Genomic DNA, 12,279 nt, shown 5'->3' on the forward strand with positions numbered 1-12,279 from the left:
GAAAGTGATTACAGCATTAACCTGTGCAGTATTACTGCAGACCTAACCTTACGTTACAACTTTCTATTTGCTTGTGCTCAGCCTCTGCCCCATGGAAAAAAAAATCAGGTAAAGCTTTTTGTTTCATCCTGTCTGTCTTGTTACGAAGTACTTGACCTTACGGGTATGAAAATATTTCTTATATGATGATCGCTGTCTATGTGTTACAGAGTTCGAGTCTTCACAAGCTACGGAGAAGAAGAGGACAGTTTATCAGATGGCTTTGAGTAAGCGGGTTAATGGTTTTCATAGGGTTAATAGACAGGCACTGTGATACTTTATCGGGGGTTGGCAACTTTAGGCAGACGTGCCAACTTTGACTTGCGTAGAGGTTGATGAGCATGAAATAAACTTTTTACAGAGGGGAAATTTTCGATTCGATTTTTTTATATAGAAACTTAGATGCTAAAAATGTAACATATTTTTCACTTTGTCAGCCAGCTGAATTGAAACAGGCTATTAAGTAACAATATAATTGGGATGCATAACTAAAAAACGAGATTTCTGAAAAATTCAAAAAACATATATGAAGAGTTTCGTTGCAAAACGAGATAAATCCGTTTTTAAATTGTTCAGAAATCTCGTTTTTTGGTTGTGCATTCCAATTAATATCAATTCAACAGCAGTTGGTTTGTTTTGATTTAAACCTTCATAACTTAAAAAATACAGTAGCACCATAAAACAAAATAATAACATGATAACATAATTTTTATTATATTATTAATAACATTTTTTTTGATTAAACAAATATTACAAAATGGCACTTCATGTCAAAATGGTTGCTTACCCCTGGAAGAAAGGTTATATCACAGTAAAGTATTTTTCCTTTTCTTGTGTCAGATAAACTGGATGAGATTTTAGCAGCAGCACAGCAGACCATCAGTACTAATGAGGCTCCTGGTCCCCGGGTTCAGGGGGTAAAACGAGAACGGGGAAGAGGGTTTTATAATGAGGTGTGTTTGTGGCCCCTATATATAATGTTTGAGACCATTACATTTTATGTCATTTTGTTTAACTTGTAACCTGTACATAGAAAATGGTACATAATGTTTTAAGAGAATCATCTACAGTGTAAGCCCTCAAATGTTTCTTTCTCTCTGATAGCCAAGTTTTGACCAGTCAGGAATGGGGATGACATCATCTGGGGCAGGGCTAGGCTACGACCGTGGTCAATTTGTGTCTGGCCATGCCCCACCGCACGGTATGCTGCGACAGAAGTCCATCGGTGAGGCTGTCTGTTAGTTTGTCTGACTGTCTGCCTACCTGTCTGTCTGTTTAACCATACTGCTGTACGTCTATGGTAAATGTATTTAGAGCAGCTGTGAATGTGCTGTAATGCTTATCATTCATGTATTAATGCATTATGCTCTAGAACAGTGACTGTGTCTTACAGTTTGCAGCAACAGTCTATAGAATACTTTTGAGGGGGTTGAATGGATTATAGCGATAAAAATAAAGTAATGGCAACATGTAATTCAAATGTTCAATGTTTAAATATTTTGGGTTCTAATTATTTATTGTTACTAGGGTTCTAGTAATTCATTATTATAAACAGTTTTTGTTTGTTTTGCATGCCATGTTGGTAGTTAGTATAATTGTTGCTTGTATGACTTTCTATGTCATCACGTAAAGCTCATTTGTGTAATGTATTTGTCCTTCTATAATACACTGTTACTAGAATTTGTCTGCACTGACACATAAATGGCTTTCCAAAAGTGGAGTGATAAATGGCTTGTACCTGTTTATGCTGGAAGAAGACCAGTCACGGTAATAAACAGACAAGCTGACGGACAGACAGACAGACATACTACAAGATGGACTCGCCTCATTTCTGTGCCTTGTTTTGTTTGCCTTCTGCTTATTTTAGAAAAAGATGCTTTCATTTTTTTGCAGATTTTTTTTCAGCTGTTGTAAAAATTTCTGAAGTATATCTTTCTTTCATTTCAACAACTTTTCCTTTTGCATTTGTTCTCCCTTGCTCAATTTGTCTTGTAATGGCAATGTACTTCTTGCATTACTCTATTTGTTTTCTTGCTTTGCAGGGGTTCCTGAAGAGGAAAAGCAGTTACTTCATCCTCCAGCCATGAAGTTTGCACGTAGTCTTTCAGTGCCCGGCCCAGATGACATCCCTCCTCCACCTACTACGGCCCCGCCTGAGCCCCCATTCTCCTCGGCTCCCCCTCTTGGCTTTAGGGGCAAGACATCCCAGCAACCTTCTGTTTCTGTGTCCCAATCCACTTCTTCTTCTGCACATTATCAGCTCTACTCACAGTCAGTGCACGTCACCCATGGAGCCAGGGATAGGTCCCCGGGGCCACCAACTGGATCTGGAACAGGAGACCACGCTCTTCCTTTTTCCCATGCTCAAGCCCACTCCTCTGTGCCAAGCAGAACTGCCTCCAGGAAGGTGATTGGCTACACAGGGGATCTTGCAGGGGCTGGAGGAACTGCAGGGACGAAGGCTGCAGCACTAAGAAGGGGCTACAGCAATGCAGTACCACCCACTAGTGTTGCTACAGTGATTCCCCAGCAGCAGCAGACTACTCAAAGCCAGCCTTCCAGGACAGACCGCAGTGCAATAGGCGCAGGGGGTGTACCAAAAGCTGGTGGCCGACGAGGGAAGGGGCCTTTGGTAAAACAGTCAAAGGTGGAGGATCTGCGGCAGGGCCAGGGCACACTGGAAGGAAAGGGGTCAATGGAGAAGAGTTCTATTCCAATTCCCACCATTATTGTTAAGGCCCCATCTACCAGCAGTAGTGGTCGTAGTAGCCAAGGCAGCAGTGTGGAAGCTGAACCGCCTCTCCCAGGAGAGAATGAAAGTTCTAAACCCCAACCTGTTGTTCCCCCACCCGCACCTACTGTTCCACCACCAGCCCCTCCCTCTGTACCTGCTCCTCCACCCCCATCAGTGCCATCACTACGTACTCAAGAGAGTTTGGACTTTACTAGCCAGTTTGGTGCTGCCATAGTAGGGGCAGCTCGCAGGGATCGAGAGCGGTTCCATGAAGCACGTAGGAAGAGTGCCTCCTTTTTTCTCTCTGCTGAGGAAGAGTTGGGTGGAGTAGGAGGAGTTGGAGGACGGACCCAGACATCCCAACAGCAGCTGAACACCCAGCCTTCACCTCGCCTGCGGCCATCCAAATCAATAGATGAGGGAATGTTCTCAGGTGATACTTTTATTCACCACACGCGCAGTATGCCTCCTGCCTTTGGTTTGCCTGAGTACTCCTCACCTGCTCCTCCTGGGGACTACCAGCCCAAGTCTGTACCTGCTGACTTCTATGGAGCAGGAGGTAGACAACAGCAGCAGCAACCCTCCACCACAACATTTATTCACCCACTAACAGGGAAAGTTCTGGATCCTTCATCCCCACTAGGCTTAGCATTAGCAGCACGGGAACGTGCCTTGAAGGATGATGGACGTATACGTAGGGAGAGGACCACGGAACACCACTTCAGCCGTCAGTTGTCCAGCATTGGGGGCTTCCCCTCATCCACTGCACAACCTACTTCACATCTCTCCTACTCCATGGCCTCATCTTCCTCTGCCACCTCCACTGCTACCCAATCCACCAGCTCCTCATCATACCTTGTTACCTCCTCCTCACTAGCTGCTACCACCACATCCACACGACCTCCATCACCCAGGATTCTGCGTGGAGCAGGTAGCAACTGGGGTGAGGAAGCAGGGGGAGGCGAGCGTGCAGATAGGGAGAACGCTGGCACCTCAGCTCCCAGAGAAGGTCTGAGGGTTCGCTTCTCTGAAGATAAAACTGTCCACACACACCACTACCAATCTCAGCACTACCAGCCCACCTACAAAGAACGTGAAAGAGAGCGTCAGAGAGAGAGGTCACGGGAAAGAGAGAGGGAAAGAGAGATGGAAAAAGCTCAGACCCTGTTACAACAGCAATCAACTCAACAAACCACCCAGCAACCACGACGTCCCTCATTTTTAAGGATGGAGAGTGAGGCTGGTGCATACATCCTTTCCTTAACACCTCCATCCCCTCCTCCAACAGTGGCACCTACACGTCCTTCAGCTGGAGGAGGAGGTGAAGGTGGAAGTGGCTCAGGTTTGATGGTTCTTCCTCCTCCAGCTCCCTCAGTGGATGTAGATGATGAGTTTGTGTTTGTTGATCCTCTTCCTCCACCATTAGAGTTTGCCAATAGTTTTGACCGTGGTATGGGTTACCATGGGATGATGTCTAACAATCTGTCAGCCCGTCAAAAGCTTCACCCTCCTCCTCCACCACCACCTCCCCCGCCACCTCCTCCCTCTTCAAAAGACTCCTTTATGGCAGGATACCCCCCTCATACCCCTTTGCCTTCACCCCAGGCAGGGGATTCCACAACTTCCAGTCTTACTTCCTATGACAGTGAGGTTGCCAACCTGACCCAGTCTGCCCAATCTCCCTCTCCATCTTCCCCAAATCCTCTTCCACCTCCCTCTCCCTCCACATTGCAACCCTCTGCACCACCACCTCCTCCCTCTGTATCACCTCCACCCCCACCCACATCCTACCATAGACCGTTTGGCCTTTCCCAATCACAACACCTATATAACAGTACACACTCAACAGGACGCTCCTCCTCTCCCACACCACCTCCCCTTTCTATCCCAGCACCACCTGCCTACCGTGGGCCGCCGGCAACAGTCTCCACCGCTGCAGCCTCTGTCTCCTACAGAGGCACCTCAACTGTGACCGCAAGCTGTTCCTTAACTGCTTCTACAACTGTTGCCACTAGCACTACCACAGCTGCCATTGTCACCCCGCACACACGCTTGGCAACCGTCTCCACAGTAGCTACAGGAAGTAGCCGGCGGCCCAGCGCAGAGCATCACCCACCGCCCAGTGCAGCTGCAGCCAAGACTGGTGAGTCCCAGGAGACAGTTGTGGATTCTGGCATTGAAGAGCTGGACAGCCGAAGCAGCAGCGACCATCACTTAGACAATATTCTTGCACTTAGTGGGAGTGGGATCAGAGAGAGGTTGGAGAGAGCAGGGATGGGGAGCTTAGGTGGAAGTGGAGAGAGAGGAGGCACAACAGAGACTGACAGAACTAGTGGAGCAGACTTTTTAGAATCTTACATGAGCTATCGTGATGGACAAACATTTGAAATGCACAATGCCAAAGCCGCCAGCACTGCATCCACCTACCCAAAAACACAGAGGTACAGAGAAGGCAGCCGTGCTGGGGATCTTCGATGGCAAACCAGCACGGCACCCCCTGCATACCACCGGCGTAGGGAGGAGGACGAGGAGGAGGAGGAGGAGGCAGAAGAGGGAGAGGAGGAGGATATTAATGCCCGTGATGGCTTTGGGATGAGAGAAGGGCCAGGGATTGCTCGCTCCTCTGTAATGTACTTTGATCGACCCCGCACTCCAGAGATAAAACCTCTGTGGGGTGATGGGTCGGCCGGGGCAGGGCAGTCTTTGGGGGAGGGAGGGGGCCAAACTGGAGGGACATATATGGAGGCACGAAAGCTGCATCCTCCTATGTCTAGTATGAAGGCAAGCATCATCAATGAACTGAGCTCCAAATTACAGCAAAGGAGCAAAGGAACAGAGAGCTGGGGAGCTCAGAGATCACTGAGCAGACATAGGTATTTATTTGTTATAAGTATAGATGCATGGCTAAGTGTTAATGTCTGCATTGAGGCATGTGGCATGAGGATCTCTAAACTGCATGAGCATTGTGTGGTTTGGGATGTCATGAGTCAAACTGAAGTAACATAAAAGCACATTTGAATGAGCTTGCTGAGAGAACTGTTTAGATTTTAGGATTAGCCTAATTTAGAAAGGAACAGATTATTTAGATTTCTATCTAAATGCACTAAAATTAAGATTTGTTTGGTTTGAGACATTATAATTTTGGCAAGATTTCAAACACCAATGATCTCTGTGTTCTGTTTAACTGTGTTTGTGTGTGTTTAAACTGTTCCTCTCTTTTTGTGATTTCTGCTTTTAATCACACTGTACATCTGTCTGTCCCACATCAGACACAGGTAACTGTTGCAGTACAAACCATTGCTGTATGTTCTCTTTTTCAATCTTTTTCCAATGAGAGCAAAACAATAACAATTTTTTTAAAATCTATTTTTTAGTCTGTCTTATCTCCCTTACATTTTTCCCTGCCATCAATCTCTTTGTCCCTGTCTTTGTCTCTTTGTTATTTTATTGCCTTAATTTGTTTTTCATTTTCTCTCTATTCAGGTTCTCAGAGGACTCCACAGGTGCATTGAGTCCTCCCTCTGTCCGCTCTTCCTCCCCATCTCCTGTTCATCTCTCTCAGCCTGCCTTGTCTCCCTCCCCCACCCCTTCTTCCCAGCCGATCTACCCGAACTGGGCTCGATCTCCTTCCCCTCAGCCCCCTGCTGCCTCATCCCAGCTTCCTCCCCGATCCCACTCACCTGTTTCCCCCTCTTCGTATTCGCCATACCCCACCTCACCCAAACACAGACCCGTGTACCGCACGAAAGCCCTTGAGTTTCAGTTCATCCCCAGCCGTGAGTCCCGTAAGGCTGAGTCCCATCATGCTCAACGCAGACGAGCACCCAGCCCACTAATTTCTCCCTCCGACCGTCCCAAGCTTGGACCTCCCCGTCCCTCATCACTTCCCATTCTCCCCACCACTCCCCTCTATAGCAGTCTTTATGATCTCCGTGGTTCCATCACTCCACCCTCACCTGCAAATCCCCTTGGGGACCCCTACTTCTCCCCTTCTCCTCCTCTCTTTGCCCCCTCAGGTGCCCCACCACCACCAAATTCCTCTCTGGTTGTCTCTCGCTCCCTATCCCCCACCCACTTCCTATCAGGGACTTCATCCCCACCTCTCCACTCCATTCCTCCCCCCACTTGCCTGAGTTACCCACACCTCCCACCCCCCTCACCCACAAAACCCTTTGCCTCCAAACCACTCCCATACTGGACCAAGTACGACGTAGCCGATTGGCTCGGTTATCTGAACCTGGGTGAACACAGAGAGCGTTTTCTAGACAACGAGATCGATGGCACTCACCTACCCTCTCTTACCAAGGAGGACTACCTGGACCTGGGTGTGACCAGGGTTGGCCATCGCATGAACATAGAGAGGGCACTCAGGAGAGTGATGGACAGGTGAGAGGAGACAAAAAAAGAGACACAAGGCAGGACAGCGATGGAGAGGGATTAGGGCAAGAAAGGGGTAGTGCATGAGCAAAAACCAGCTATTACCAAAACATTGATAATTTTGGGATTGATAACTTCTGGAAACATCTGGATTGGGCTGCTGCATGAGCTGAAAGATGGCTTGGAGACAAAAGAGGGATGCGGGAGAATGAGTTAAATACTTCTTTGTAAAGATTTTTACACCTTCCCCTTATCATCAGGCTGTCTGCTAGCACTTTCCCTATTTCCGCCCTGTCCCCCCGAGATGAACGGACAGACAGAAGGAGACATGAAGCCAACCGGAGCTGAGAGGACGGGAAGGGTGAGGTGACAACAACTGCTGCCATCAGAGATTATTTACTGAATGGAAAAACGCAAGAAGAGGGAACTTTGAAATCAACCTGCTGTCTCACAGATGAAGATGAGAGAAATGGGAAAAAGCAGAAGAGTTGTGGGCCGGCTGAACTATGAACACACCTGGGTTTACATGTTATTCAGTCAACTAAAACATCAACACCCACATAATATCCGTACATACAAACAGTTGGAGCTTACATGCACTCATAATAGAAATGAATGAATGAAGTTTGCAAACTACTCCACAAGGTAAAGATGTACTACATAACTGAGCCAAATAATTTTAAGGGAAACAATCAAAACACTCTTTAGCTTTTCTGTGGTTCTTTAGAGATAGGGAGAAAGAGAGATATTGAAACCTCCTTTGCTGTCTTTCTCTTTTTCTCATATTTCAAACTCTCTATTACTGACTAATATGTACTATTGGTCTCATTTTTAGAACAAGTTTAGTGGAGACCAACACAGAGAGGGCAAGTAGTGAAAATCCTCTTGTCTGGCATGACTAGGGAAGTCCTTAAAATAAAGGTCAATTTAACAACAGGCACTTATTTGGTAAGACTGAGTGTTTATGCGTGGGTTCCTGTTGTCTGTCTGTCTGTCTGTGTGTATGTGTGTGTGCGCGAGTGTGTACATGATAATGTGAAAGGTTATCACTAGAGGCATGACCGTGATTTGTTACATGTTTTTACCTCACCAATGGAGGGATTCTATTTTGGCGAAGCCAGATTGGGGCTTGCGCTTATCTTGTATTTCACTAGAACTTTATCTTTTCATGTCTTATAATCGAGTAATATAAATATATATAAATATATCTATACAGACTGGTCACTGTATTACACACCCGTAGCAAAAATAAGTGCCCAGACCAACAGAACACAACCTCTCTATCACACATGCACGTGCACAGAACATCCTCAGACTACTGATTACAACACATGCGTACGACAACACTTGTCGGTGGCGATACACTTACATTTTATTTATATAAAAAATAATGGGACACAGTAAAATAGCTATGTATGGACTCAAGATGAAGATGATGTAAAACACGCAAAAAATATTTTAAAGAAGAAAGATGATACAACATTGTAAAGAGTATATATATGCGTACGTATATATACTAAAAGTTTATCAACATTTTTACCACAGACTCTCAAACTAAGGTGACTGCAACATCGACAAACCTATCGACGATACTGAAGCTCCATTTTAAAAGAGGAGACATGGAGAAAAGGAAAAACCAAACTGCCTGTATTTCTTTTCCAAGTCGCTCTCCCTCTCTCCTTCCAAAAAAACACTCTTTCTATGGAGGCAAGGCAAGATGAACATGCACTCTGACATGAGTGTGTGGGGTATGTGCCAATACCCGTTTTAATACGACAATTGTTCCTATAACCATTTTTAAACTCTAAATGGGTCTGGAATTCTGTTGATTTAACAAGAGACAATGTTATTTATTGCAGTCACTGTTCTCATCGTCCTTGCTGTTATCGCTGTTGACTGAGCTGCGGTGTTTCTTTTGTGAGAGCTGGAGCCGAGTGTTTATGCTTGATATTATGTTTTTGTTTGTGACTAAATGCAATGTACTCAAATCTTTGGTACCTCTAGGACTTAAATTAGTGAAAAGAAATTCATTTCCTCACCCCTTCCTACATAATCACCCAAAATTTTGTAACATCACTTTGTATGCAAGGACTATCAATGATATGATAAGAGTTTATTGTTTGTGGCAGGTCACCCTTTACATTCATATTCCATTTCACAAAAATCTTGTAACACCCAGCCCTCTTTTTCCACCATACAGTTTTTCCAACCAATTTAAAGGGCTCCCCATTGCATTGCACTTCCTTTCATAAGTAATTCCTTCAATTTTGTCTTATTTGCATCTGCGTGCATATCGAGTTCAAGCAGGTGACGCTTACGCCATTATGTTTCCTTCCTTCTTTATCAGGACCATCACCTAAAATCTCATCCTTCTTTTTCCACTGTTCATCTTGCATTTTGTTCAACCTCTCATAAAGAGAGAAAGTAAAGTATCATTTATTACACATGCTTTAATCACCAATTTTGAACTGAAAGTTTGAAGAAATAATGCATTTTTGATGTTTAAGGCTGGTAAGTATAGTGATGTTGATAACAGTAAGGACAATGGATTAATTATAAATCTTATGGTGTGAGACGGAAAAAAAATATTTCAAGTTTTAAAGAATCTCTGTCTTCCAAACATTGTTTAACTTGTAATCAAATCAATGCTTTCTACACATCCTGATTCTCACCTTTACTCAAATTCATCACCAATTTGCTACAGTAACCACTGGTCTAATCAAAGTCTCCTTTATTGCCCACTAGGTGGCATCAAAGTTGCATAGTTTCATCAGTCATTGAACGAATAATCAGGACAGAAGTCTTTTAATGGTTCGGTGTCTTTGTTCCTCAAACTCTGCGCCTCAGATTTTCAAGGCTTAATGCATTTTCCTTACGAGCTTCAAATCGCAGGCAAGTAATGAAAGAGCAGTGTTAAACTACTGCCAGGTCATCCAAACTCATGCACATTGAAAAATCAGAGCCATTAACCGGTCTGGACAAAATGACACAAGGTCACTGACCGTCCAGGGTGTGCAGAAAGCATCAGTTTTATTTTAAATTGAAGAAAATTATGAACAAATAAGAGGTTATTTACAGAATATATATGTATATGCGACATCCATATACACATGAAATACAAATGTTTTAAGAAATGAATAAAAGGTTATTAGAATTATAATAAAAGATGCAGGAATAACCATGCTGTGATGTGGTTTGTTTAAAAGACAAAAATATGATTATGGCAAGCCGTTTTAACTTTCATTCATCGTGTTCCTGACATCAAGAATTCAGTTGTTACTAGTTAAAATGTTAATTTTTTATATCTGTAAATGTATTTCAACATGTTACAATTGTCATTTCTAACATCTGAAAATGTATTTCTGATATCAATGATTTCAGATACTTAAAATGACTTTCTTACTAGTAACAATCCCATTCATGATATCAGAAATTAGCATTGTAACTAGTGAAAATCCAATTGCTGATTTTAAGAAATTTCATTTTTACTGGTGAAAACTGAAATTGTTGATAAAGAGTTTGTTATTACTAGTTGAAATTATTGATATCAAAAATTGCAATTGTTACTTGTAGATATCTCATACCTGATATCAAGAATTCACATTTAACTAGTGTAATTTGAATTGTTGATATCACAAATTCATATCCTATGAATGATTAAAAGTCAAAACTGCTTGCCTATCGCCATTCCTAGGATATGAACAGTTGATAAAGAGTTGTTATTAGTGAAAATTCAATTGATATCAAGAATTCACATTGTTACTAGTAGAACTGTAACTTCTGATATCAAGAATTACTTTTAACTAGTGAAAGTTGAATTGTTGATATCAAGAACACAACGAATAAAAGTTAAAACGGCTTGCCATATTGATGCATGTGTCACGATACTATAATACACATGGCCCTATAACATTACCTTCATTCTTGTACTCTTTGGCTAAAAACTTTATATTGCAAACAAATATAGTAATTTATTTTATATTAATATAACTTCTAAAATGAATAATCACTCAAAACTCAAGACAAATCCAGTGACTTTAATTAAGGGAATGTGAATATACAAGTTTGCAAAAGATACATAATGCGGAAAGAATTTAAATATCAAACTTACAAAATATCTTTGAAGAAACTTTTAACGTTACAACACAAACGTAATCAGTAAATTAATCAAAGATTGTGATGCACGTGCTCAATATTGAACACGCTCAGATCTCACCAACATCTTCACTCTGCAAAAAAGATAAGAACTTTAAGCATAGATTCACAACTTAATTCCTCCATTTACATTTCAATTACACTTCTCAGAATTCTGCCATGTCAGTAACAGAAATGCACGTTTATCTACACATGTACTCAGAGCCCAGTGCTAACATCACGGAAGTCTATATAAGAAACTTAATTTCTGTAAAGTAAGCCATGTCTCACCTCGAGTCAAGGCAGAAGCGAAGCGTCATGGGATCTTTGGCAATCTGGAAAAAAATGTAGAGCATACGACGGATTAGAAGATAGTTAAAGAGTTAATCTAAAAACAAGTTAGTTAACCACATCATAAAAAGACTCCACGTTAGAATCTCATAACACGTGGTCACGTTGAATGGCTGCATTGATGACTAAAATCGATTTACTTCGCTTTTTTTCTTAAACATAAACACATCTTAACACTTACTAGCATATAAAACACAAACATGGATCCTGCATAACATACATTTAATACAAAAAAAAAACCCCAGACCAACAGCTAGCGCTTACCTAAACGTTGTTCCAAGACGACCGCCAACACAAACAGGTCTGTTCCGTCGGCAGTCTTGCGCTATATATCCTAGTAGGACCTTTAGGTGTCCGTTAATATCGCCTTTTCAAAATGTTAGCAGACGTGCAGTTTTACTATATTTTAAAATATTACTTTAACACTGCACATTATACTTTTATATATTTTTCTGTTGGCTGGAAAATAACATTGTTCGGTAAATTACTGCAACTAGTAAAAGTGGTGGAAAGGTGGTGTTCACAGGGGAGACCCTAGTTGGGCACGTTATTTCTAAACCACACAGCAGAAAATCCACTATATTTATGTATGAAATGTGAATAGCGCTTGGAGACTATAAGGTGGATGAACATTTAAATCCTTT

At 42.7% G+C, this 12,279-nt stretch overlaps 1 protein-coding gene, 1 long non-coding RNA gene and 1 other non-coding gene across 3 annotated transcripts in view; 1 reads left to right on the plus strand and 2 right to left on the minus strand.

The window, feature by feature from the left end:
- Nucleotides 1-10,329, plus strand: part of shank1 (SH3 and multiple ankyrin repeat domains 1) — a 114,867-nt gene extending 104,538 nt beyond the window's left edge. Inside the window, exons 21-27 of the mRNA XM_073857293.1 lie at nucleotides 82-108; nucleotides 210-266; nucleotides 880-992; nucleotides 1,144-1,264; nucleotides 2,082-5,646; nucleotides 6,257-7,159; nucleotides 7,411-10,329. Of these exons, the coding sequence (XP_073713394.1) occupies nucleotides 82-108; nucleotides 210-266; nucleotides 880-992; nucleotides 1,144-1,264; nucleotides 2,082-5,646; nucleotides 6,257-7,159; nucleotides 7,411-7,498 (4,874 nt within the window). The 3' untranslated portion in view covers nucleotides 7,499-10,329. The remainder of the gene's footprint in view (nucleotides 1-81; nucleotides 109-209; nucleotides 267-879; nucleotides 993-1,143; nucleotides 1,265-2,081; nucleotides 5,647-6,256; nucleotides 7,160-7,410) is intronic.
- An 838-nt stretch (nucleotides 10,330-11,167) lies between these two features.
- On the minus strand, nucleotides 11,168-12,198 carry LOC129436125 (uncharacterized). The gene is made up of 3 exons (XR_008641729.2): nucleotides 11,900-12,198; nucleotides 11,576-11,619; nucleotides 11,168-11,379 (listed from the first exon to the last, which is right to left on the minus strand). It is a non-coding gene; the product is annotated as an uncharacterized lncRNA (long non-coding RNA).
- On the minus strand, nucleotides 11,445-11,534 carry LOC129436992 (small nucleolar RNA SNORD88). The gene has a single exon (XR_008642049.2). It is a non-coding gene; the product is annotated as a small nucleolar RNA SNORD88 (small nucleolar RNA).
- Nucleotides 12,199-12,279: the final 81 nt, after the last annotated feature.

The sequence above is a fragment of the Misgurnus anguillicaudatus genome, chromosome 19 (genome assembly GCF_027580225.2).
Source record: "Misgurnus anguillicaudatus chromosome 19, ASM2758022v2, whole genome shotgun sequence".
Taxonomy (NCBI): domain Eukaryota; kingdom Metazoa; phylum Chordata; class Actinopteri; order Cypriniformes; family Cobitidae; genus Misgurnus; species Misgurnus anguillicaudatus.